This window comes from Neurospora crassa, linkage group IV (assembly GCF_000182925.2).
Source record: "Neurospora crassa OR74A linkage group IV, whole genome shotgun sequence".
In the NCBI taxonomy this organism is placed as follows: Eukaryota; Fungi; Ascomycota; class Sordariomycetes; order Sordariales; family Sordariaceae; genus Neurospora; species Neurospora crassa.
This window is the reverse complement of record NC_026504.1, coordinates 5,257,001-5,282,190: the sequence shown is the minus strand read 5'-3', so window position 1 is coordinate 5,282,190 and position 25,190 is coordinate 5,257,001. Positions and strand designations below refer to the sequence as shown.

Here is a 25,190-nt window from a genome sequence, read left to right as displayed (position 1 = left end):
ATGTTAGGAGGCTCGGTGGACGATATGGATGAGATAGAAATGGAAATAGTGGTGGGATGTTCAGAGGGTTAAAGAGTGTTCATATGAGTGAAGGACATAGACAGCCATGAAACCTGCATAAGCACGAAGCATACCTAAGTAAGATATATATGACAGCGGAAGCAGAATCAAGGTTGGAGTCTTAATGTCACACTTGACAGTGTACTCCTACATAAGCACGCAAGTCTTGTTTTGTTCGATAACCTACACTATTACACTGCCAGTCAACAAGACTTATTACACCACCACTTGACCACTAGGAGCAGGCCACCGATCCAAAACAACCGCTTCGCCCTCAACCACAAAGCTCGCACTCGCTTGCGCCGGCTCATCCACAGTAACCGTATATGTTCCCGGATACAAGACGGTATTTCCTTGTTCGTCATAGCGGGCAATATCTCCCAGTGTCCATTCCAGATGTGCCGTTGTCTTGTGCCCGGGAGAGACATCACGCAGCCGCGTGTACGACACAAGCGTCTTGATAGGGTAGGGCCTAGGGCCCGCGTCTCCTGCCAAAAAGGCCAGTACCACGTAGTCCGACGACCGGTTCCCGGAGTTGGTGACTTCTACTTTCAACGGTGGAAGGGCACAGGTGTCAGGATAGGCATTGGCATTATCACCACCACAGCGTGAAAGAAGGTCCTGGATGGCCAAACGCGGCAAGGGGGCGGCAATCTTGGCTTGGAATGTGGTGTAGTGCAGCCCAAAACCAAACGGCTGGACCGCCGTGGGATACCACCTGTAAGTCCGCCCTGGCAGCCTGTCGGAAGGCCGGAGGTTCATATCTGTCATGGGGACCGCGGCCGTGTAGTTGGCAGGGTACTGCGTCACGGGCAAACGTCCAGCGGGACTCTTGAGGCCCGTGAGAATTTGCATGACCGCTGTTCCGCCGTCTTGACCTGGCCAGTTGGCCCAGAGAATAGAGTTGACTGTTTTCGTAGCTAGGAGTGGGGTGTTGTCTAGCTGGTCGCCCATTTGCACCACGACTAGTGGTTTGCCCAGTTTGGTCAGGGTCTTGATGAGCTGGAGTTGGGCTTCGGGCCAGTTGATGGTCGTCCTATCCTTTGTCTCGCCAGCTGCTGAGGTGTCCAGGCCGCCGAAATACAGAATGTAGTTGGCGTCTTGCGCTGCTTCTAGAGCGGCCTGTGTCCATGTGTCGTTGCTTGTGCTGTTTTGAAGAACTGGCCCGCCCGCTGTAGTGACATTGAAGCCCATCGCTTCAGCTGCGTAGACTGGTGAGTGCTCAAATGCCGGTTTTCCGGAATATCCGCCTGACAAAGTCTTTGGGTCATTGGCCCAGAACCCAATCATGGCCAATTTCGACTTGGGGTCGGTCTTGAGACCCAGAGGGAGAGTCTGATCGTTCTTCAACAGGACAATGCCCTCTACAGCAGTCTGAAGCGCCACCTCCTGTGACTTTGGACTGTTGACATCCTTCCAGCCGAGTGATGCATATTCTGAATGGTTGCCGTCAAAGTAGCCTACTCGCACGAGACCCTCATAGAGCCGCGTCAGAGCTCTGTCAACCGTCGACTGCTCCAACAGACCTTGAGTCCAGGCGCCGGGAATGTCTGAGGAGGACTCGTACTCGCAGCTGCTGTCTGTGCCAGCCTCAAAGGCTAAAGCTGTACCCTCTGCGTTTGTTTTGGCGTAGTGATGGTTCGCGAAAATATCCAAGACAGCCTCACAATCACTGGTAATGTAGTTACCGGGCGCAGTCCAGTTCCAGTGCTCCCGGAGAATCGTTTGCATCAGGTACGTGTTTGCGCAGGCTGGCACTCCATTGACAGCATTGTAAGAACACATGATGGATCCAACCTTGGAGTCCCGTGCACATTGTTGGAAGGGCGACAAGTAGTACTCTGCCAGATCCTGCAGCGTGACCTTGGCATCGAAGTCATGCCGAGTCGAGCCGTTCCAGTCCTCAAAGTCGTTGGCGGCGTAGTGCTTGCAGGTAGCCACGACCCTGCGTTCTGGCAAAGGGCCCTGGAGTCCCCGGATCATGGATGCAGCATAGCGTTTGATGCGTAGAATGTCCTCGCCGGGCGTCTCTGAGCCACGACCCCAACGTGGGTCTTTGAAGGGGTTGACATTGGGGGTCCAGTAGTCGAAGCCGGAAAACCCTGCGTTTCCAAAGGCCCGACCCTCGGTGCCGATGACCTCGCCCACTTTTTCTATGAGTTCGTCGTCGAATGTCGCTGCCATTAGTAGGGGCATGGGAAACGAGGTGGACGAGTTGAAGGGGCCATCGCCACTCCGGAATTGTGTTCCGGGTGCATATGCCACCCCATGGAGAGCCTCGCTCCACCAGTTGTAGGCTGGGAGGCCGATACGGGGTGCACCTTTGGACTTGCTGACGAGATTCTGAAGTTTTTCCTCGGTCGTCATGGCAGCCACGAGGGCGGCGGCGCGTTGTGGCGGTGATAGGGTGGCATCGCAGACTTTGAGACTGGCTAGAGGGCCGTTGACACAGTCGGGGTATGTTTGGAATGGCAGGTCAATGGCAGAGACCAGTGCAGAAGTGCAGCTGAGCAGGCAGTATGAAGCCCAAGACGACTTCATGTTTGTCGTTGTTATACTTGGTGAATAACATCTATTCCCCCCATCCATCCCTCCGATACATCAGCATGGCTTCTTAAGTATTGGCCGTTCATTCCTAGCATGTCACTGAGACGACACGTTGACTTGCCGTGTCTCGATGCCGACTGTGCGCTCTGGGGAGTATGCAACATTTCTCGCTTACTACCATGGATGGAATCCGAAGGTCTGAAGTTTGGGTTCGATGGTGAACCCCTCTCCTTGGTATTCCCGTCATTGGGATAAAATGCCCGGGGTAGCTCGCTCGGTACAGGACGCTGGTGGCCGATTGGGGCGCATCGCGGCTGTTTGTTTGGATAAAGTCGATGCAGCGCTGGGTTACATCCAGATCGGTGGATCAGTACCTCTCTTACCTGGTTGATGGTAATGATGTGCGGGGGAGGAGCTGTCAAAGTCGATCCCCCACGGGGAAACAAGAACACAAGGACCATGCTTAAACAAACATTTCCGGCCTCGGAACCCTATTCGTGCGGCTGTCAGTGGTGACTGGCCGGCGCTGGTCGAACCCGAGCGTCAAGTTCCTGTTGTTCTTGAGCGTCGGCGATGGCTCGGACTGTCCCGGTCTGGTCTGGAAAACAACAGTGGAAAGGAAAATAATAAGATGAAGAGGTCAAGGTAACCGGCAGGTATGGTGAACAGTTAATGCCAAACAGTTCTCGTGCCTGCCTGCCCCTGCCTTTCTTATTTCTTACCATCCATCTGAGCTCCACCATGCTTACAAACTTGAAACTTACAACCCTTTTCCTGTCATTTCACTTCGCCGTGGCCGCTCTGGCAGGGAGGTGCAAACCAGACCCGCCGCCCTTCAGCACCTTCCCCCGACGCATCATCTACGACCCACCCGCCGGCAAGCGCGCCTCGTACCCCCGACACGTCGAGCTCAAGGACGGCACTCTCCTCGTCACCTCCAGCATCATCGGCGGCGACTTCTTTGCCGGCAGCAACTCATCCTTCCCTGTCTTCGAGAGCAAGGACGGCGGTGTTCACTGGAAATGGATCTCCAACATCACCGACCAAGTCAACGGCTGGGGCATGAGCGCACAGCCGGCCCTGCTTGAACTGCAGAAGCCGCTCGGCGGGTTCAGGGCCGGCACCATTCTCTTCTCGGGAAACAGCTGGAGCGAGAACGGCACCCGCATCGACCTGTACGCCAGCACCGACAAGGCGCGCACCTGGAACTTCGTCAGCCACGTAGCCGAGGGCGGCCGTCCCAACACGACCAACGGCGCCACGCCTGTCTGGGAACCCTTCCTCCTCGAATACAAGGACGAGCTGATAGTCTACTACTCGGACCAGCGGGACCCCAAGCATGGACAGAAACTCGCCCATCAACGGTCCAAGGACCTCCGCACCTGGGGTCCCGTCGTCAATGATGTCCGGTACGATGAATACCTCGCTCGCCCGGGAATGACCGTCGTAGCCAAGATCGAAACCATCAACAAGTGGATCCTGGTGCACGAGTTGCCTGTCGGGAACTCGAGCTCCTACGGCGTCAACTACCCGGTCTACTACCACATCGCCGACGAGCCGACAAAGTTTGACTCGGCTCCTGGGATCCCCATAGTCATTGACGGGAAGCTCGCGCCGAATGCCTCGCCGTATGTGGTCTGGTCTTCTGCTGGCGGGCCGAACGGCACCATCGTGGTCTCGGACGCTGATCGGAGCGAGGTCTATACCAACCGTTTTGGTGGGGACCCGGACAAGTGGGAGATGCATGCTATTGAGCAGCCTGCTGCTTACAGCCGGGCTTTGCATATATTCAGGAGGGATCCGAGGAAACTGATGGTGCTGGGTGGCGCGACCTTCGATGAAGGCGGTCCGGATGAACTGAGCCTGAGTGTCCTCAACTTGATTGAGGTGTTGAAAACGACGATACATCCCGCCTAGCTTACCTCTCAGTTGTTATGGGTTGTGGTACTGACCACGGTTATGTGCTGCGTGAATGGTAGATATGGTCAAGTCCCACGATATTGTGTCCACCCAATGAATAGCCTGGGTTGTAGTTGTTGGAACCTTTCCTTTTTCCTCAATCACAAAGTACCTACCAAAGTCCCGGCAGTACACATACAACCCTAACTCGGATTCCGGTGTCACGATCGAACAAATTACCTCTTGTAACCGAGTATATGCTACAGCTTCTACCTACCTATTACAGCCGTAGCAAGATTCACTTCACGAAACTCGTATAAAAAAAAAGACACTGACGACAAGTATATTAGGGCACCGCCGTTCTATTCCATAACATGGAATTGGAAGATATCTCTCAAAAGTTCTTCTCAACTTCATCCTCATCCTGGATTTCCCTCATTCATTCTCTACCTCTACCTTATCAATATGCAAATTTCCATCTTCCTTGCCATTCTCGGTAGTCTTACTAGGTAGGTATGTTGTAATCGCACGACTGAGAGATATCGTCAAACTAACGACACATTCCTCCCTCTTTAATCATCGATAGCGCCCTCGCAGGCTGCAACTGCAAGTGTCAGGACCCATCCGGCACTGGCCCCCAGTGGGACGATCTCACGGAGCAAGTATGCGATATGCAAAACGAGGAGAGTAGTACATTTTGCATCGAGACGTACCATGAAGATCAGCATCATCAAGTAAGATTGCCCGTTTCCATTAAAGTCCAACAACCATATATTGGCTGACCAGTCTACGTTACCTATTTAGTGCTCGGCCCCAAACTGTTGCATCGATAGCGGAGACTTTGACAAGCAGTGCAAACAACTAGGCGCCCCTGGTGCTTACTGCTGGAAGTGAGAGGCGTACCTAGGTACTTTACTGTCGGTACATAGAATGTCTCTCTCTCTCTCTCTCTCAAGTTTTGAAGCATATATGTAACCATGATGTGGATGTGTTGTGATGGAAGGAACTTGAGCTTGGGAAACGTGTCGGTCAAGTGACTAGCGTAGGATATTCATGATCCGGAAGATACCACCTATCGGAAATTCTGGGCCCTGGGTGTAGTGAACATAAATGGATGCATGAAAAGATGACTCTAGGGAGTAGAAGCGTTCAAAGAGGAGGATAGCTTGAATCGCGACGAGTGTGCGGCCGTGCTGTCAACTATCGTAGCATGATTTGGCTGTATCCTCTATAGTATTCAGAGAGAAAGGGTCCGGTATCACCGCAGCAATTCTGACCCATCTTTCTGACGAATACGTGATTATTTTTTTGAATGGCCGGTTTGACGACGTCGTCGCATATTGCCGAAGGGTCGAAACCGTGATAAGAAACATATGTAGAATTTGATGCTGGCTTGTTGGTTGGTTTGGTGTTCCTGGCATTCTATCCCAAGCTGTCTCAAACCTTATGAGGATAAAATGAATGTCTAGGTATCATATATTGGGAAAGGTATCGGTAAGATTCAAGTGACGTGTTAAATTTCCGAAATAGCATGATCCAGGTAAGATTACTACGCCTGGGTCCATGAAACGAAACACGTCGATTAAGTGTAGACATACAAACACCTCGGGAAGTTGACCCGAGGTCTAGAGCTATGTTACAAAGAAACCACCGGTATTGATTGGACTGTAGAATGAAGAGGCTGGATCCTTTTTGGAGGACCGGGATGGTCAGGCCTTGGGCGCGAGTGTCCAGCCAGGAAAATGACTGCCGAAAAAGTGATCTTAGGTAGGTAGGTAAGGTAGTGATACATGACATGATTGAAGGGACCTTCACTTGGGTAGGTATGTCGAAAACGACGGGGAAAGCCCCAGTTGAACCACAATTATGAAATTCAACGGTTACCAGGTTCCAGAATTGGGGTTCGGCACCTAACAACCAACAGTCATGGACATGATGAATAGTAATGAGTGTCTCGAAGCTGGGAACCTCAAGTGGGTGGATGTCAAGCAAGCGCGAGGTACTAATCCCAGTCAATGGCGCTTGTTTTGGGGGGTTGGTTAACGAATAGGGGAAGTGTTGGCTCTTGGGTAATTGCTCGTTCGCCCATTGTGCAACCTAGGCTGACTGGAATGACGTGAAAGGCGAATCCGCTCTCCACCGAACTAGCCGAAGGACCTAGGGAGGGGACCTCGAGTGGGAAGAAAGCCCGTCCGTTGCACCCCGCAATTTCATGGAACTCAAGTGGAAAGAAGAAAAAAAAAAGGAAGGAAGGAAGGGTTCTGAACGAGGGGACCCAAAGTTGAAGAAAGTGGAAAACATCCTTGACGGTACGTAGACGATGCAGAAAGGACGGTTACGGTGGACTTCAACCTTCTGAAACGGCTGCAAGTGGACGAAAACGGCCTAGCGTTGAATTGAAAAGCAATCAATCAAAATTCGGTGCCTGGCAGAAAGGAAAAGGTTCCACGTTGGTCGCAACCCCGAACAATGTCCATTGAATTTCCAAGAACCACTGGACTGGGCACTCAATGCACCGCAACTCTCATTCCAGTTGAAACATTGCAAACAAAGCACATGGGTACACCACACAAAGAGGAAGAAGGGGGGGGAGGGGACCCTTTCTTCGGTACTTTCCGCAGTGTTGGCAACGAATTCCTTTCAACCCTTTCCATGTTTAGCAAACAAAGGCAGCAGCGACATTGATCCATTTGGGTGGCTTGATGATGATCGCTCACCAATGACATTTGACTGGAGCACGGCGGGAGCGGCCGGCGAGGATGCACTGTCAATCACTGACCGTCAGTTTAGACTTTGTCCGTGCCATCCGGTGTCAACGACGTGCACACCGACCGTAGCCAACGCCCGTGAAATCGGAACCTCTTGATTGAAGACTGACGGACTCGGGTCGACATGGAACAGTTTTTGAAAAGGACAATGTGAACAGTCAGTCGGTCCATCACGAAACCGGTTAACACCGCCGATAATGCGCTCGGAGCATCAAAGACAAATTTCAACGGCGTCGCGCTATTTGCCAGACTGCGGTGACCCAGCGTCCCGCCCGCCAGATGCTTCATTTGCGCGATGCGACGATCTGGCTTGGTTGAGTCTAGCAACAACAGCCGGCCCTTCTTGGCCCCCGCCCAGTTATTGGTTCAAGTGATGGAAGGCCAGGTCAGGGGCACAAGAGTTAAGGGAGGAGGTGACGATATAATACCAGCTTATCAGTATGCGCTGCAGTCAATGAGTTCTGATCTCGATGTGAAATTTGACAGTAAGCGTCATGCACCAAGAACTCTTGAAATAGGTAGTGTACACTACAAACGCCCACGCGAAGCAGGCACAGGGGCATTGGTATCTGCAGTGCAAATTGGGAGATGAGAGAAAGAAGAACAAAAAAAAAAAAAGGCCATGATGCGGGGCGGCTGCGACGGTTGCTTGCTCCTCGGTTGCTGTTGGTCGGTCCACTGCAAACTGAAGGGAGGGGGAGGGTCGGGTTGCTCGAGATGCCGGTTCGGTGCAGTGCTTGTGACGGGTTGCTTCCGCCTGTCGCTTGCTTCCACTTCAGTTCCTGCCAGGAACAACTGCACGCCCAGACGCAGGTACCGTTCAGTGCCCTGGGCAACGCGACGATTGGGCGACGAGTGGAAGGAGAGTGGGTGCCCAATCTTAAAATTAAGGAAATTGGATGCTTGTGCACCTCCATCGGCAAAGTACCCTCACCGCCGCTTGCTGGTGTAGGGGTACTTGTCGGCGCTTGCCAGGGTAACAAACAAGAAGCAGCCGAGAGGATCCATTCGTTAGTTCCCCAAAGTGGCCCCTTCTCCCCTCCCCCCCCCAGGTTTACAGCGGTCGCGAGCTTTCCCTTCCCACCTCGGGCTAGGCAGGGCAGGCGGTCCCAGGCTTTCGCAGGCCCGCCCCCCCGTCGTCTCTTTGTAATTCTATTTGATACTCCAATCCACTCTCTCCCCCCATCACACTCCTTTTTTGTTTCTCCTTCTTTTCAACCTCAGCCTCTGATATAATCTCGCCTTCATCTTGTTCTCGCTTGAAGAACCTGCCGCTCCCTACACTGCATTCAAACAAGAGTCTCGCACTCGACGACATTCGTTTTCTCAGCATCACCTACGTGACAGCCCTATAAACCTAATCAATCAACCCTCGGACCGTCTTTACTCGATCGCCAAAACTTCAAAACAAATCAGTCAAAATGCATGTCAAGTCCTTCACTGCTCTGGCGGCTCTCGCCCTCGCTGCTCAGGCCGTTGCCGAGCCCATCCGCCTTGTCGGCGCGCCCTACAAGGCGGCCAGCAAGATTCACAAGACCTCGGTCCGTCAGCTGTTCGGTGTCGTCCGTCGCCAGGACAACCCCGGATACCAGCCCGAGCAGACCGTCTGCGGTACCGGCAACACCTGCGCCGAGGCTTGCGGTGCTGGTTTCGAGGCGTGCGCGTCCAAGGACGACTCGGTCCACTGCTACAACGCCGGCGCCGCTCAGATCTGCTGCCCTAACGGTTCTGGCAGTAAGTTACCCTGACTTGTTGATATGCGAAAAAAAAAAAAAAAAGAGACGAGAATGCTAAATAGGCTTTTGCAGACTCGTGCGATGCTGGCTACTACTGCGCTGCCGACGCCCAGAATGAGACCTGGTGCTGCCCCGATGGCATGAGCCTTGAGCAGTGCGCCGCCGCCTACAAGGTCGACGGAAGCCTTGTCTCCCAGACCGCCGAGGCCACCTCTACCTCGACTAGCTCTTCTACCAGCTCTACCTCCTCGGTCGCCAGCTCCACCTCGACCTCTAGCACCGTCGTGAGCACCACCAGCACCAGCAGCGTCGTTGTCAGCACCACCAGCACCAGCTCCGTCGTCGTTCCCCTCACGACCAGCTCGGTCGCTCTGACCACCTCGTCTGCTCCCGCCATCACCGTCCCCGCTGTGTCCTCTTCCTCTATCGTCCTCATCCCCACTGGCCTCGCCACTGGCGGCGCCCCCTCTGGTGCTAACGGCACCTCTGTCGTGGTTGTCTCTCCCCAGCCCACGCAGTCTGAGGTTGCCATCGGCGCTGGCAGCGTTGCCAAGCCCGCCGGCGCCTTCCTCCTGGTCGCGGCCGGTCTTGCCGCCCTTCTCTAAATCCTCGCTGTGGAATCAAGCCTTTGGACTACTTCGCCGGATATCTACCGGTAGCTCAAGGGCACTATTGCTTTACTACGAGACATGAGACACGACAGACCGAATTCGCCATGGTGGCTCCCTCACAATTTCTTTTTCTGTGCAAAGTTGGGTTGCTTGTTGGACTCTGGACATAACTTTGTTTCTCCGCGTCACGCCATGGAGCGCAGGATTTACATTGGACGCTTGGGGCGAATAGGCACTATTCACCTTTTCTGATGTGCTTCTTTTTTTCTGGGGGGTTTGGGGTGTTGCAGGCGAAAAGGCGTGGGAAGGCAGTACAGTATGGCGGCTTTGTCCGTTTATCGTTGATAAGAAAGACGGACCACATACACATGCATTCACGAACCTCTCTGTATGCTTCGGGTTAAAGAGGGATATACCGCCAGGGCTTAACTATTGAGGCGTTTTGAGTGATATACCTTTTGTTGTTTTTATTGCGTTTGAAAGTAACCATAATATTCTTGTTCCTAATTTTCACTCGAGTCAATAACATGCCAACTTTTGCACAACACTGTCAAATCTTTCCCGCGGGGACATTGTAGATGTGTTAGCGTCGTTCAACAGGCGCCTGCGATCTTGTGCTTTTATCGGTAACAGCCAGAAACATACCCAGCTACTGGAAGCGCGTCAACGTTTTGTCTCACTGACACGCCAGTGGCACCACCGTGCCGCTACTAGTATTCCCCAGGTTAGTCCCTCACACTATTCCACTTCCCCAGATTTGTTGTGCTAGTGGGTTTCACTCTCTACCCCTTACCTAGAACAATTCATTGATCAGAGATCCTCTAGTTTGACATTGGAGCCCCATTTTCAGGTCATTCCACCAACAATAAATCGGCCTATTACGAAAGAGTACTCATCACTGGTCTTTCCTCGCCGCTGGGTTTAAAGTCTAGGATACTTAGTTGTATAACATGATGAATGGCGAAATGACTAGATCGGGACTCGCGTTTAGTTTTCGGATATGTACATGTCGATGAGACAAGAGTGAACAAGAAGGCCGTTAGCGTTGTTTGGTTTTGTGGTTTTGTGGTTTCACAACATGCTAGCATGGGGAACAGAAAGCAGGGAACAAAATGGGACCGACTGGGGACGAGGACACGATACGGACGAGGACAAGGACGAGGACGAGGACGTGATAGGAACGAAAACAAACAACCCCCTCCTCCCCAGAAAAAAAAAATAGAAAGATTGGAAGAAAAAAAAAAGAAAAATGTCAAGGAGAAGGTATGAAATTAGATAACGGAAACAAGGAAACGGGGAAAGGGAATAATTATAATAGAAGCGGGAAGAGAACGAGAAAGAGGAAGAGTATAGAAATGGAGGTGAGATCAAGAAAGGAAGGAAGGAAGGAGTGCAGTGGGTTGTTGTTATTGTTGTTGTTGTTGCCACCAAAGTCACTGGTATCAGTGCGGTCACTAAAATCACTGCAGTGGGTTACTGTCCCGGTGTACATAGGTAGGTAATCATTGGGTCACTGCCCTGGGTTCGTTATAAGCGGAAGTAAGAAGGATACAGTTATAACAAATTATTACGAGAGTTAGAGTTAAAGATTTCTCCCGTCGTCGTGAGCCTCCGAGGATAGAGGTACGTATATACACAGTTTCCGGTTTACGGGGTGTCATCTTCAATTCGAATGCTGGTGGCGTTGGCAACCAACTTGTCGTTCTGAGAGAGGTTTCCGTTGCGTTTAGGATGGGTGGATGGATGGTTGGATGGATGGATGGATGGATGGGCTGATGGATGGATGGATGGATGGATGGATGGATGGGCTGATGTGTGACTAGTCGTAAGCAGGCTGGCTGGTATATGTTTGAAGCCAGGCCTTTGCGCGGTGACTTTATGTTCCTCTGGGTGGTGGGAAGTTATCGACTTGTTGGGTAGATGAAGATGGAAGATGGAAGGGGGGGAAATTTGGATGGGGGATGAGGAGGAGGAGGAGGAGGAGGAGGGAGGAGGGGGAGGGGGGAGGGGGGAGGTAGGTCTAGTGCGAGGAGATGTAGAAGATGAAGTCATGAAGGCAGGCTTAGTGGTTGCTTAGGGGGTGAACGATATAACTCGTTGAGGAGTGTTGAGGATGGCTTGAAACGGTGCAGGCTCGGAGGCCGATGGCGAGATGGTGGGTACCTACCTATCGGAGTTAATGGATGGGAGGAGGGGATGCTGCTATGGTATCTGGTAAGTTATGGAGAGTCCATGTCTTGTATTCTTGGTATGGGATGCAGATGAGATCCGGGAGGCGGAGAAGGAGATGGAAAAAAGGGGGGGGGAGTGTCCTTAGTGCCTCCTAGAGGTATCCTCTGCCTTATCTACCCTGCCACTCTCAGTCCACCCCCAAGTTCCGGGAGCCCGTCAGACAGACTCGGCTTTGTAAGTGGCTAGTTCTTGCCCCCTCCATCCAACCATCCATCCATCCATTCATTATCTGTCTATTATCAACTTTTAGTGCATGAGACTGTAGTAAGCCATCAAGAAAACTCAGCAGCGAGTTAAAGAGGCACGGAAGTAAGCTGCGTGAGATTGTTCATGAAGATCAGAGACATGCCTTACCCCTACCCCCTGCCGTTTTGTTTCCAGCCGTCATGCTCCCTCCCTGATAGTTTGATGCTGTGCACCGGGCGAGTGCAGGACGCGCAACAGGGTAGGGGGCTGTTCGAAAGGTTCGATGCATGTAAGTGGGCGTTTCGCACGACTTCTGGAGGCGTGTCGTAGTCGGTCCGGGGAGGAGGCTGTTTTCTGGAAGGGAGGCGTAATGATGGCTTGAGTTTGGTTTTCGTTTGTTTTCCGATGGTGGTGGTGTTGAAGGGAGTAGTGGTGTAGGGTCTGGACTTTGAGGATGGTGTGCCTCGGAGGTTGGCGTGGTCAGTCACTCTGTGAAAGTTTCTGCATATCCTGGTAATTTTGTTTTCTTCTGGAGGAATAGGTACTTGAAGAAAGGATCGGAAAGGTTACTGTCAAGTATTCTTGCCGTGTCTTCTGATAAAGTATCTGTGGGATATGGGTGGTTTGAAGAACTTGATGCATCAACTCGACGTCCAAACCAGTTACCGAGCGTGAGACTTCCACATACGCACCAAAAACACAAGTTGTTATGATGGACATGTCACCAAAGTACACGAGACGAGATAGGTAAGGAAAAAGATGGACCAAAAGATGAGTGTTGATATAAAAAAAAAAAAAAAAAAAAAAAAAGAATAACGAAAAAAATGGGCGATACAATGTCAAAAAGGACTTGCATCGTCACAAAATACAAAAAGTCAAGATATTGATCCGACCCAGGCTCGATCTGGGGACCTTCAGTGTGTTAGACTGACGTGATAACCAACTACACCATCGGACCTATCATGATTGCTGCGAGATGAACGAAAGGTGGAGCTCATAAATCTCTACTCACACTCGAGTTGCAATCCATTGTCCACGGAGCGCAACGGCCAGTTTTGGGAAATAAATTTGACAGAATACTGTGCCGTCTGGGTTTAACATTCCTTATTCCTTGAATTGCTCATTGGGCTCTCTACTACCAACTGTTGACATCCAGTGAGGTTGTGTGTGGGTCCTAGGCAAGGCAAAGTCGGGGACGAGGAGTGTCTGCTATCTCCGAGATACTCGACATATTCGAGCAAGATGGTATGTATGTTAGTGGTAAGAGTTCAATCCACTACCACTGGAGTTGTGCTTTCTTCTATCCTTTGACCTGTTTTCTACATGCTCCTTTTTATGCAGATAATGCATCTATCCACGCCATGTTCATCACCGTATTTTCATATGCCAACCTAGAAACAGAGGGCTTCATGCTGTTGAACCTGCCCATAATGCTGTTAAAGAACCACCATATACACAAACATAAACCACATGTCCCACTCCCGATCACCAGCACGCTTAATACCTCCAAATAGCATCAGCCATAGCAACCACCTGCGCCATCTCCTTGACATCATGCACTCTCACCACGTCCGCTCCACCCTGCACCGCAGCCGCGACCGTCGCCGCCGTGCCCCAAATCCTCTCCTTGGGAGTCGGTACTCCCGTCACCTGCCCAATGAAGCTCTTTCTACTCGAGCCCACCAGCCACGGCAACCCCTGCAAGCCAGGCCAGCTCCTCAACTCCTCCAAGTGCCTCAACACATCCACATTCTGCGGTCCCACCTTTGCGAACCCCAACCCCGGATCCAGCACGATCCTCCAGCGCCTGATGCCCGCCGCCTCGGCAGCCGCCACCCTACCCACCAGCTCCTTGGCGATCCCCCCAATCAACCCGCCCTCCGCTTCGGGGTACTCATTGAGGCTCGACATGTTGGCCGGCGTTCCGCGCATGTGCATCAAGCAAATGGTGCTTCCCAGGCGCGCAACAGTCGGCAGCATGTCCGGATCCATGCTACCTCCGGACACATCGTTCACGATATCCGCACCTGCGGCGACCGCGGCCTCCGCTACCGACGCCCGGTACGTGTCGACGCTGATGAGCACGTCGCGGTGCGAAAACTTTTCGCGGATCATTTTGATGGCGGGAACCACGCGGCCGATCTCTTCCTCGGCGGAAACCTGCGGCGTGCGAGGCGCCGTGGACTGCCCGCCGACGTCGATCATGGTGGCGCCTGCGTCGAGGAAGGATTGGATGGTGGATTCGAGACCGGCGGAGGCGTGCTGGCCGCCGTCGGAGAAGGAGTCGGGCGTCATGTTGAGGATGGCCATGACGTGCGTCTTGCGCGAGGGGTTGAGGGCTTGGATGGGCGGGTGGCCGTGGGAGGAGAGAGGGGTCATGGTGGTGATGGGGGTAGAGGAGGGGGGCAGGGCGTCGAGGAGGTCGCGGGTGAGGGTCCAGGGGCGGGTGTGGTCGAGGGGTTTGTCAGGAATGAGTCTAGTCACAGTCGTTAGTATATGATTTGATGAGAGGAGTGAGTAAAAAGCTTACTCTGCTAAGGGCCTGAGGACGAACTCGCGCTCAGGAATGCCGATATGAGGGATCTTGAGACGTTCATGGTCGACTTTGAGGTTTTCGTAGAGAAGAATGTCGAGGTCGATGTTACGGGGTCCCTTGTCGATAATCTTCTTGCGACCTAGGGAGTTTTCAATATCCTGAAGTGCGTCTAGAAGCTCAAGAGGCTCTAGAGTAGTTTCAACCTGAGAGTGGTTTCAGTATTGAATTATTAAAGGCAGTTGATCTGGCACCGACCTCGCATGCTCCATTGACAAATCTATCCTGGTCTAAGACGTACATGGGCTCCGTCTCCCACAGACAACTGGTCCGCTTAACCTTGATACCGCGGGCATCCATCTCCTTGCAAGCCTTCTCGATCCATCCTATCCTGTCGCCGAGGTTGCTGCCCAGGGCGATATAAGCAGTGCGCACAGTGGGGGCGGCGGGCTTGGAGGAAGCCGGTAGGTCAATTGCGTCTGTCATTTTGGCCTTGGGAGGCAGCGTGTACTTTTTGAACGACAATGCTGAAAGGTGAGTGGAGGCCGAGTGAAAAGTGCGTGCCGGTTTCGGAGTGGTGGTTGAGAGTTGTGGTGTGCGTGGTAATGATGTTGTGGTTAGTTGTGTGTTGCCGGTGAAAATCAATCGTTTTGTCAGAAGCCTATGCCGACAGGTCAATGGCCTGGTCGAGGAGGAGATGGTTGGGAATCGCTTCATGGTAGGGCTGAAGAATGACTCCAGTCTTTGATAATTCTGGTGGGCCTTTTTTTTTCGTCTGAAAGTTGCAGAATTAGTTTGCACTGACGCACGCGATGGCGTCAGGATGAAGAGAGGGTTAGGGTTCAATGGGCGAGGTGAGGTCTGGACGATCGATCTCGTTTGAAGGCTTGCGCTTGCGGCTCAGATTTGCTTTTTTGGTTACATTCACACTGCCGCATCTTTGCTCCGAGGTCTGTCGTCGTCTCCAACATGTTTTATAACGATGCTGCATTGGGTATGGTTCCACAACGCACGCTGGTTTGAGAAGAAGTCTGGGGTCGAACAACTTTGTCCGGGACGGGAACCCTGACCAGGTTCAGCCAGGTTCCCTTTTTCAACTCGGTTCGGGAATGTGACGAGGGTTGGGGATTGGGCTACAATTTATTGTTAAGTGACGTTGGTGGTTCATAGTTCACTCGGGACACGCACGTCTGGTCTGATGTCGATTGTCGGCATTTGTCTAGTCGAGTCTGCATACTGCATTGCAGATGGCATCAGCAAGCACATCATCCATTGTCTGGGAATGTTTAGACATCACAACATCCCAACCGAATCCTCTCCTTCAAACCATTCGAGCCATTCCATGTCATTCACTATGGGCATCCCAATTGACAGTATGTGTCCAGCAATACGGTGATCGGTGACAGGTGCCTCGGTACAGGTCGCACGCCTCCTCCGCACAACGGCCCCGCTGGCGACGAACCCCAGATCGTTTTGTATGTAATGGTGCCTGGAAACGGACTAGCGCCCCCCCATGGTGTCTGAGGGAACCTCGGCACATGTCAACTTGAATCGATGTCCAGCCAGATTCCCACCTGACCTCCTCTTTCCGACTTGTTCAAAACATCATCGACCCTTTGTCTTCCTCGCACTTTCTCGCGTCTTCATCGTTTTTATCTTGCTAGCGATACCACTGTTGTTCAGTTGCTGTACATCATATTCTTCAAAATGGCCTCTCCTCGTAAGTCACATCCCTTGCAAGCACATCGCACCGCATCGCGGCATATCAAGAAGACTAACCACAATGTCACAACAACAGAGCAAATCCGTACTCCCATCACCGATCTTTTCAAGATCAACCACCCCATCTTCCTGGCCGGCATGAACGTCGCTGCCGGCCCCAAGCTGGCTGCTGCTGTTACCAATGCCGGCGGTCTCGGTGTGCTCGGTGGCATCAACTACACTCCCGACATGCTTCGCGACCAGATCGACGAGCTCAAGTCCCACCTGAAGGACAAGAACGCTCCCTTCGGTGTCGATCTCCTCCTGCCCCAGGTCGGTGGTAACGCCCGCAAGACCAAGTAAGTCTGGATTGCATCAAGTCGAATGTCTTGCCCAACTCTAGAGGTAGCTAACCAACCTTTCTTCTCCGCGCAGCTACGACTACACCAAGGGCAAGCTTAACGAGCTTATCGACATCATCATCCAGTCCGGTGCCAAGCTCTTCGTTTCCGCCGTCGGTGTTCCCCCCAAGCACGTCGTTGACAAGCTCCATGCCCACGGCATCGTCTACATGAACATGATTGGCCACCCCAAGCACGTTAAGAAGTGCCTCGATCTCGGTGTCGACATCATCTGCGCGCAGGGTGGTGAGGGTGGTGGTCACACCGGTGACATTGCCACCACCATCCTCATCCCTGCCGTCGTCGAGGCCTGCAAGGGTGCCATATCTCCCCTCACCAAGAAGGAGGTTCTCGTCGTCGCTGCCGGTGGTATCCACAGCGGTCCTCTTCTCGCCTCGGCCCTCATGATGGGCGCTTCCGCCGTCTGGGTTGGTACCCGCTTCGTTCTCTGCGAGGAGGCCGGTGCCTCCGAGGCCCACAAGGAGGCGGTCCGCACCGCCAGTTTCTCCGACACCATCCGCACCCTCATCTTCACCGGCCGTCCCCTCCGTGTCCGCAAGAATCCCTACATTGAGAACTGGGAGACGGAGCGCGCCCAGGAAATCAAGGAGCTTACCTCCAAGGGCAAGCTTCCCTACGAGGCTGACCTCGACAAGCTCATGTCCGGCGCTGCCGATATCCCCCAGGCCATGAAGGATGCCTACAAGGCCGACAACGGTAGCGAGGAGGTTGATGTCGACGACCTCCTCGACCACTTCCAGCCCTTCCTCATGGGCCAGTGCGCCGCCGTGTGCAACGAGAAGAAGAACGCCAAGCAAATCGTTGACGAGTTCATCAACGACGCTGTTGCCGTTATTCGCAAGGGCAACTCCTTCATCACTGTCCCATCCAAGCTATAAAACAAAGTGTTGGTGCTTCTGGTTTCGTTTGTCTGCATTAGGGGTTTCCCTATAGGTGCCTAGTTTGTTGGCTAGCATATACCACTCTCGCATACCCTATATGTATTGATAGCTTTGGCGCTTGGTCTCCTTTTTTGTCTTTTATTTTGTTTGTTTTTGGTTATGAGGAAAATGACACGAGATTTGAATCATGTTTATGTTCTGGATCTGATTCATCATGATTTAGCAAGCAACTCAATGCATTCCCTGGAGCATGAGGCCGTTGTCGCGACGCAGCCGCGTTGTGTGGCCTTCTCCGCTCACGATGCGTCCCCGAATACCTGCATTGGTCATCCTTGGGCATCAGTTTTCGGAGTTCATCAAGCCGAGAGGTAAGCAGGTTGATATGACATGTCTTAGCTTCGCATAGCAGCAGGGAGCCTTGTAGGATTTATACATGGGGTTGATGGTGTTTAGGGTCGGAATTGCTGCGTTGTCTCTTCACCTTTGGAGCTGTTGGTGATCTGATCTGCAAGACCGTCTACTGATCCCCAGCTATATCCACTTTATAACTTGCACCTTGTCGTCGTGCATAAAGAAAGTGGGTTATCTGACTCCATCGTCAACTACACTAGTCCCTCCCCCCTGCGAGCTCTTTGAGGTTCCCCTCAATTGCCACCCGAATGACTTGTTGTCCTACGATAGCGGGTTTGGCGGTGATACCAAAGTCAAGAGATAGGTGAGTTGGGGCCACGGTAACAGACTGGCCAACCATCAAAAGCAACTCGGCAAGACTGTGTGATTCGATGGTAGCGTGAAACAAGTGCAAATGCAAGATTAGTTGGCTGGTCTCCCTGGTTCTTTCCAACGGACGGCTTAGGTTGTGAGGACCTGGCCCCGGCGGCGGCCGAGTGTCAGTGACGCTTTTGTCTATACCGCTTTGGGACATCGCGTGCCTGCGGCCCGTCTCCATTTATACTTTATCTCGTCCGACTCCCCGCCTTCAAAGATCAGGACGGAACTGAATCGTCTCATCTCCATCTTCACTCGAGCCGCTCTGCAACTCTCTTTTGTCTTCTTCTTTGAATGCTGGACATTTTTGCAACCTCTTCTCAGAAATCATCGGTTTGGATCTCGAGAGTCCTCCATACTCCTCTCACCACCACATCACAAAATCACAACCACCATGCCAAGACTTGAAGACAATCAGGTCTACGATGAGGAAGATGACCTCCTCAACCGTAACCGCCGGAGGGTTGTGCGTCTCTGGGAAGACTTTGTCGGGTTCGCATTTCAGGGAAATGTTCTCGAGATCGCTTTTGGTTTGATGTAAGGATTACTACCTATGACCGCGAATGGACAACAGTGAAAGCTCACGTATAATCAACAACAACAGCCTAGCCACAATGTTTACAGCCCTCGTCACCTCCTTCGTTTCCGACATTGTCCTCCCGCCCATCTCAGTGCTTCTTCCACTGAACAAGAACTTGGAGGAGAAATTCGCCGTTCTCCGGTCCGGAGCCAACCACCCGGAGGAAGGGTACAATACCCTGAAGCAGGCGCAGGCGGATGGTGCTGTTGTTATGGCTTATGGGTATGTCATCACTTTTGCTGCTTACTTTCACTACCCTCGGTCAAGAATGAATATATATTATAATTCAGATTCAGGCATTAACGATAAGCGCGCACAGATTCTTCATGAACCGTCTCCTCAACTTCATGGGCGTCGGCTTCTCGCTGTACAGCATCGCCTCCATTTACCAGTGGATGTCCAAGGACCCCATCATCAAGAAGACTGTTCCTTGCCCGTACTGCTGCAAGTTCATCAACATTAACGTTGGTCTCTCCTCCTTGTCCTCCTCATCTCTATCATCTCCCTCCGATATCGGCCCCCTTACCCTCTCCCTTCCTTGCCCTCCTTTCCCAACTTGACTGACTAACACGAACACATGATTAAAGTCAATCCGCTGCGTAAACTGCACCTCGTGGCTCGACGGCCGCGAAGACATGCTCCGCCCAATGCACAACGCCGCCCCTAGCATCACCACCACCGGCCCCGCGGCGGGCGGCGCAGGACCTTCGTCCGCTTCGAAATAGGGACGGTGGCATCCGGATCGTGATACCAACCCCAACAACAACAACATGAGCTTTGATGACATGACAACTAACAGTGCTTACCAAGGCGATGGCTATAGTGGGGCTGGGGCTGGGCCCATGGGCGATGGAGGCGGAGGTGCTGCTGGTGCTGTAGGAGGTGCTAATGGTGGTGGTGGTGATGGTGGTGACGGAGATGGTGGTGGTGCGGCCAATGGTGCTGATGCGGGAGGTGGAGCAGGAGGAGGAGGAGGAGGAGGGCCGGTGGGAGTAACTGGCTTCGGCTTTGGTGCTGCGTCTGTGTCATATGGGGCTTCGGTATCTACAAATCGATTCGGATCATTTGGGGCTGGGGGCGCTGGTGTTGGTGCTGGTGTTGGTGCTGGGTCTAGGTTTGGGTCCCTTGGGGCTGGAGGTTCCTACGGCGCTGGATCGAGGTTCGGGTCGTATGGCGGTGGGGGAGCTGGGGGAGCCGGGGGAGCTGGATCCAGGTTTGGGTCATTTGGAGGGGCGGGGGGATCTTTTGGCGGTGGTTCATTTGGTGGTGGTGGTGGGGGAGGAGGGGGTGGTAGGGGCGATCGAGGAGGTTGATGATGACGATGAAGATGATGATGATGATGACTACTAAAATCTTGGAGTTTGTTTAGCGTTGCTGCGTTATTGTAAGTAGAAGGTGTGTGGAATATGATACCCTTACAGTTATACCACTGTCCCTTAGGTACCCTTTTTACGCCCTTGCGTTTCCTCCCTTCACCCTTCCAACCACATCTTGACCTTCACTTTCCTGTTAAAATGTTATAATCCCTTGCGCCTAAACGGGTCCCTTCCTCTCATCTCGTTTTTATGCAGTCTCCCTCGGCGCACATTATGGCGAGGTTATGGAGGGAGAGCATTATGATTAGCCTGTACTATTAGCTATAAGAGATGTAACTGAAGTTCATAATTTGGGAAGATTGGGTAGTTGAAGGTGAAGCGGCCTCTAGATCTTGACGACGGTGACAGAGGGTGGGCAGTGAATATCCGGTTGTGATATTTTGGCATGTCCATATCTTACCTTTATCACACCCTTTCGACAATATGTTGTCAAAGCCACAATGTCTGTCTGCCTGCTGAGCCATGTCGGGGTCGCGACCGGTTTTTTTTTTTTTTTTTTTTTTTTTTTTTTTTTTTTTTTTTTTTTTTTTTTTTTTTGGTCATGTCTTCCTTTTTGTAGCTCCAGATTATTTGTTCTTAACATAGCATAGCGCATACGTACTTTGTAACGGTCTTTCGTTCTCTTGGAATTTCTACGTACCTAGAGCCTGAGAAATGCTGCACTTTTTTTTTTTCCTTGGATACTCACCAAGAGGAGTGAAACCTGTTTACACCCAATGGACTTGAACCCAAGACAAAGTCTATGCCTCTTATCTCGGTTTCCGTACGGTAGCTTGAGTACGAGATTGTTTCCTGTAAAAGCTTCCATATTCACAGCCGTTGACCCGATATTCTTAAAAGGAGCTTTCAGGGTTTGTGCTCTCTCAGCAGTGACTATTTGTTTCATAGGGTTGTTGCTGAGTCTTGTCTGAGATTTCGAAAGGGCTTATTGGTAAGGTTACATCAACACTTTTGCCACTGGAACCGGGGTCCAGGGGGTCCTTTTCTGTTACTAAAATCATTCGGGATGACTGATCATCTCGACCAGTGACTTGAGAGTGGAATTGGCGGCATCTCACTCCGGCAAAAGCCAAGATCGAAGTGTGTTTCGACAGCTTTAACCCCGTCGATAAACCCTAGAAAGATTAGGTAGCGCTAATCGGGTTTCGGTATCTGGTCCCGCGGTTAATCGACCGGTGAAAAGTCTGGTGAATGTCTGACCGCTACCTCAACGGATATTGCGGAGTGTCTCATTCGGGTCCCCTACTTCCCTTATCTCTGAGTGGCCCCATGTCAACTATATGGCCGGTACGGTGCTCGCTGATAGATAGCCTTGATATTGGGACTCTAAAGTGAACGAAAGCCAGAGGTGTAGAGTCAACTTGATGCAATATATTGTGCTGCAGGAGACACAACGCCCTGGAGTGAACTGACGGCGAAGGCGATTGTGACAATCGGAGGCCGTTAATTCTGCTCTTTAGTCAACCGAGTTTGGTACGTACGTGTGATGCCGGCAGTGCCGTCCCGGCAGTTTGGCACTAGCGGACTCGAATCCGGCCGGGTAGGGCTGGCGGACGCTATTCCGAAAACAGAACGGGATGAACGCCATCGACGTCGGTGCTCGAGTCGGGGGGGGGGGGGGGGGGGGGGGGGGCGGCGACGGGGACACTCGACGACAGATGGACCTTGTCAGGAGTGGTGCGAGTTAAAACCGAACGGCGGACCTTGGCGATGACGAAGCCCTATTATAGACTAGACCCTTGATATCACACTAGTTGGCCACCGGCCATGATTCCACTCAAGATGGGTTCGGAGAGAAAGAGCCAGGAAAAAAAAAAAAAAAAATCCTTCACGCTCTTGGTTCCAAAATTAATGAGCGGTGGTAATTTGATCGGGCTCCACCTTTGCAAGTTAACGGCAGGTAGTGTACGGGTAGGTCCAATCACTACACTACACTACACTAGTGTAGTGCAAGTAAAACAGCGAGCGATGCTTCTTCTCACCGGGCGAGACGGATCTCAACGGCACCTAACACCGCATGTTCGGCACTGCCCTGTCGCAGTCTATGCTAGGTCCAAGACTTGAATTAGCAAAAAACGCGTGTTCACCTTGCCGAGTTGCGGGTTTCATCACCAACCAAGCGTCTTGGCAAGGTTTAAAACCGGCACCGCATTTTTGAGTAGTCTGACGGACGAGTGGCGATCCCGCGATATTGTAATCAAAACAGCCTCGGCCTGAAGAGAAGGAAGATAAGAGGGATGAAAAAAGAAAAGAAAAGAAAAGAAAAGAAAAGAAAAGGGCGACTATAAACCCGTATGCATGTCTCGGCTCACGCACTTGATAAGTAGAGAGGTAGGTAGGTACCTACAGTATTGTAGTGTAGCTACGCTAGGTAGGTAGGTACCCTAGAGAGGTACACGTGCCTGCTGCCGTAGGTGGTCAGTGAGAGTGCACAAGCTGCCCTGCAGCCACGGCAGCCAGCGGGCGCCGTTACTGCCGTTCCAGCGAATGTTCAGCGCCGCCCAGAGCATCCAGCCCGCTCCCGCCAAGCACGCCAAGGCCAAACAACGCACCCACCGACGAGTCTTGGTTGGGCTTGGATGGCGATCGCGAGCGGGTTCCGGGCGCTTTTGCGGGCAATCCAATTCCCTGATGCGGGATTCCCCCCTTTCCCTTGGTTCCATTTTCTTTATTTCTCTTTCCACCTGTTCCTTTTTGTCATCGCCTTCCCCCTCCTTCAAATTGTTTGTTTTTTTTTCTTTCGCTGTGAAATGTTGACGGTAATACCATTGGAAGGAGAAGAACAATCCAGTTCGCGATCGCACGGCCTGACTCGGTGAGCAAGAGAACTGCAGAGGGAAGAGGGAACCCGACATAGTCAGTCAGTCAGCAGCGCAGGAGAGCACAGACAGCAGACACTGCAGAGAACAAACGAAGGAAAAAAAAAACAAAAAAAAGGAGAATGCGCCTGTCATCTCTGCAACGCATGGCCACCGGCTTTGCAGCAGCACCAGCAGCACACGCACCAGCACAACCATCGCGGGGTTACAGTCAGAATGTTGTCGGAAGACGGCCTTCTCTGGCTGTAGTAGCCGCCCAATCTGTATTGCTCTGTGCGATCGGCACAGGACTTGTTGGTGGTCCCATCGGTGTCAATGGCGAGTCCTTGATCACCGCGACAAGCGCAGCATCGGCGGCCGTAGCGTCCGCAGCCCCGTTGGATATCGCAACTCCGATGAGTACCACTACCGCCGATAACCACAAGCATGGGTCCTCCTCCGGCTCCGGCTCCGTTCCCGCCTCTATTTCCGGGTCCGATATCATCACATCCGTCGCCAAGCCCGCTGCCGAGCCCACCACCGTCTCTATCTGGGTTCCTGGGTACATGAAGGAAGACTGGGAGCAGTTGAGGGGCAGCATCGTCAGCCGTGTAGGTTTTCCCTTTTGTCCTCGATCATCAGACCTATGGTTCACGTTTCCGCTCGTGTACTTTCTGCCGTCCGGGTTCATCATGCCCCAATCTCCACTACGTCTTCTTGATCGTCGCCTCTAATGCAAGTTGCTGTCGCAATACAGGACGAATCCATGACCGCCTACACCATTTTTTGCGCCGAAGGACAGCCAAGCTGCTTCCTGTCCGCCGATGCACCCTTTGTATTTACAGAAGGCCCCAGATCCTTCAAGTATACAGGGGTAGCAGAGCCAACTTTGTATGTCAACGTCTTTGTCCACTTTACCTTTTATGCCACTTCTTTTCCTTCCTTTCTGTTCTTGTCCGCCATCGATCCTGTATCCACCAAACAATGACTAACACTCCCTTCCCCCCTTGACAGCACACAAGAGATACATTGCAGCTTCAATGTCACCTCCGCCGCCGTTTGCGCCGGCACCTCCACAGTTGGTTCGCACTACATCGTCGGCACCGTCACAGGCCCCGCGACGTCGAGTTGGACAAAGACTTACAGCAGCTCCAACATCACCTGGGTGGCCTTGACGCTGGCCACGCCCGGCCCCCATGTTGGCACTACGGACATTGACGGCACGGCGGTGGCGTCGGCGACAAGCGGAGATCCTTACGGCGGTTTGGGAAGCGAAGGACTATTCGCCCCGACGGGTATTCCCAAGAGTAGCGCTGCTAAGGGCTGGACTGTGGAGATGATGGGTCGTTTGGGGGTTGTTGTGGCGGGCGTGGTCGGAGGGATGTTGATGCTATAAAATGTTTGCAGCAGATCAAACGCATCGAGGGTCGGGTTTTCTTTTTTCTTGTCTTTGCACTCTTTTTTTTCTTGGCATTGGTGCTGGCGTTGGGACGGGGACGGGGACTGATTGAAGGATATACCGCTTCGTTTCTTTCAAGTTTGAGCTCTTCCTGTTGGAATATGACATTGCAGCGTTGGCCTGGCATGGAATTTGTGGGGGACAGGAGGAGGTGAGCTCAAGCATCTGCTGGCCGAGCCCAGGACGCTATCTATGATTTGGAAGTAGAGAAGAATGTATCAGGCATCGAACAGAAGACGTTTGTCGGTTGCTGTAACGGATCAAGTCGAGGTTGTGGTTGATAACTTCGGAACGCGAGTCTGGGTTACGTCCAGACACTCAAGTGTTCAAAGATAAATGATAGTTACCTTTGTATTCTTGATGTCTTATCGTGGTTGAATCGAACGAAAGGCTGACTTGTTACCCGGGCAGCGATGAACTCAGGCTTGGAACTTGGACCTGACCGTACTTTGTTCCCGTGTGTGCGGCACGGTGCCTGGCTGTCCTAGTATATCTGAGTTTGACAGAACGCAAGACCTTCCCGTCGGGATCACAAAACGGGTGTGCGAGGGTTGACGAGTGAGCTGGTCGAGCACAGGTTTAATATCATATCTCAAGCCGATTAGATATTCGACTCTGGGAGAAATCCCCAAG

At 52.3% G+C, this 25,190-nt stretch overlaps 8 protein-coding genes and 1 non-coding gene across 9 annotated transcripts; 6 read left to right on the top strand and 3 right to left on the bottom strand.

Moving 5' to 3' along the window:
* Window positions 1–276: 276 nt before the first annotated feature.
* On the bottom strand, window positions 277–2,632 carry gh3-7 (glycosylhydrolase family 3-7; the record flags this gene model as incomplete). The annotated part of the gene is made up of 1 exon (XM_953116.3): window positions 277–2,632. The coding sequence occupies exon 1, from the start codon at window positions 2,599–2,601 to the stop codon at window positions 277–279; it is 2,325 nt and encodes a 774-aa protein (XP_958209.2). The 5' UTR covers window positions 2,602–2,632.
* A 716-nt stretch (window positions 2,633–3,348) lies between these two features.
* NCU09924 (BNR/Asp-box repeat protein) lies at window positions 3,349–4,669 on the top strand (the record flags this gene model as incomplete). The annotated part of the gene is made up of 1 exon (XM_953117.2): window positions 3,349–4,669. The coding sequence occupies one exon, from the start codon at window positions 3,349–3,351 to the stop codon at window positions 4,522–4,524; it is 1,176 nt and encodes a 391-aa protein (XP_958210.1). The 3' UTR covers window positions 4,525–4,669.
* A 302-nt stretch (window positions 4,670–4,971) lies between these two features.
* Window positions 4,972–5,400, top strand: NCU09926 (hypothetical protein; the record flags this gene model as incomplete). The annotated part of the gene is made up of 3 exons (XM_953119.3): window positions 4,972–5,015; window positions 5,093–5,240; window positions 5,311–5,400. The coding sequence occupies 3 exons, from the start codon at window positions 4,972–4,974 to the stop codon at window positions 5,398–5,400; spliced, it is 282 nt and encodes a 93-aa protein (XP_958212.1).
* Window positions 5,401–8,323: 2,923 nt separating this feature from the next.
* Window positions 8,324–10,168, top strand: NCU09929 (hypothetical protein). Its single transcript, XM_953122.3, has 2 exons — window positions 8,324–9,008; window positions 9,083–10,168. Exons 1-2 carry the CDS (start codon window positions 8,696–8,698, stop codon window positions 9,613–9,615), a joined length of 846 nt encoding a protein of 281 aa, XP_958215.1. The 5' UTR covers window positions 8,324–8,695; the 3' UTR covers window positions 9,616–10,168.
* Window positions 10,169–12,923: 2,755 nt separating this feature from the next.
* Window positions 12,924–12,997, bottom strand: NCU15208. Its single transcript has one exon. It is a non-coding gene; the product is annotated as a tRNA-Val (tRNA).
* Window positions 12,998–13,252: 255 nt separating this feature from the next.
* NCU09930 (folic acid synthesis protein) lies at window positions 13,253–15,488 on the bottom strand. The gene is made up of 3 exons (XM_952794.3): window positions 14,831–15,488; window positions 14,570–14,778; window positions 13,253–14,515 (listed from the first exon to the last, which is right to left on the bottom strand). Exons 1-3 carry the CDS (start codon window positions 15,287–15,289, stop codon window positions 13,537–13,539), a joined length of 1,647 nt encoding a protein of 548 aa, XP_957887.3. The 5' UTR covers window positions 15,290–15,488; the 3' UTR covers window positions 13,253–13,536.
* A 328-nt stretch (window positions 15,489–15,816) lies between these two features.
* On the top strand, window positions 15,817–18,028 carry NCU09931 (oxidoreductase). Its single transcript, XM_952795.3, has 3 exons — window positions 15,817–16,292; window positions 16,371–16,632; window positions 16,709–18,028. The coding sequence occupies exons 1-3, from the start codon at window positions 16,280–16,282 to the stop codon at window positions 17,571–17,573; spliced, it is 1,140 nt and encodes a 379-aa protein (XP_957888.2). The 5' UTR covers window positions 15,817–16,279; the 3' UTR covers window positions 17,574–18,028.
* Window positions 18,029–18,738: 710 nt separating this feature from the next.
* NCU09933 (ion channel protein) lies at window positions 18,739–20,237 on the top strand (the record flags this gene model as incomplete). Its single annotated transcript, XM_952797.3, has 5 exons — window positions 18,739–18,881; window positions 18,949–19,146; window positions 19,244–19,388; window positions 19,512–19,633; window positions 19,724–20,237. The coding sequence occupies 5 exons, from the start codon at window positions 18,739–18,741 to the stop codon at window positions 20,235–20,237; spliced, it is 1,122 nt and encodes a 373-aa protein (XP_957890.3).
* A 2,730-nt stretch (window positions 20,238–22,967) lies between these two features.
* On the top strand, window positions 22,968–25,175 carry NCU09935 (hypothetical protein). Its single transcript, XM_952836.2, has 3 exons — window positions 22,968–23,709; window positions 23,856–23,989; window positions 24,113–25,175. The coding sequence occupies exons 1-3, from the start codon at window positions 23,242–23,244 to the stop codon at window positions 24,492–24,494; spliced, it is 984 nt and encodes a 327-aa protein (XP_957929.2). The 5' UTR covers window positions 22,968–23,241; the 3' UTR covers window positions 24,495–25,175.
* The last annotated feature ends 15 nt before the right edge of the window (window positions 25,176–25,190 follow it).

Excerpts from the sequence above, each read along its gene's own strand:
- NCU09931 (XM_952795.3), top strand. Across the intron at positions 16,633-16,708 it reads GGTAACGCCCGCAAGACCAA|CTACGACTACACCAAGGGCA; the intron begins GTAAGTCTGGAT and ends TTCTCCGCGCAG.
- NCU09930 (XM_952794.3), bottom strand. The coding sequence starts at position 15,289 with ATGAAGCGATTCCCAACCATCTCCTCCTCGACCAGGCCATTGACCTGT. Across the intron at positions 14,779-14,830 it reads TTGTCAATGGAGCATGCGAG|GTTGAAACTACTCTAGAGCC; the intron begins GTCGGTGCCAGA and ends AACCACTCTCAG. Across the intron at positions 14,516-14,569 it reads GTCCTCAGGCCCTTAGCAGA|ACTCATTCCTGACAAACCCC; the intron begins GTAAGCTTTTTA and ends GACTGTGACTAG.
- NCU09935 (XM_952836.2), top strand. The coding sequence starts at position 23,242 with ATGCGCCTGTCATCTCTGCAACGCATGGCCACCGGCTTTGCAGCAGCA. Across the intron at positions 23,710-23,855 it reads GGGGCAGCATCGTCAGCCGT|GACGAATCCATGACCGCCTA; the intron begins GTAGGTTTTCCC and ends GTCGCAATACAG. Across the intron at positions 23,990-24,112 it reads GGGGTAGCAGAGCCAACTTT|CACACAAGAGATACATTGCA; the intron begins GTATGTCAACGT and ends CCCCCTTGACAG.
- NCU09929 (XM_953122.3), top strand. The coding sequence starts at position 8,696 with ATGCATGTCAAGTCCTTCACTGCTCTGGCGGCTCTCGCCCTCGCTGCT. Across the intron at positions 9,009-9,082 it reads CTGCCCTAACGGTTCTGGCA|ACTCGTGCGATGCTGGCTAC; the intron begins GTAAGTTACCCT and ends AGGCTTTTGCAG.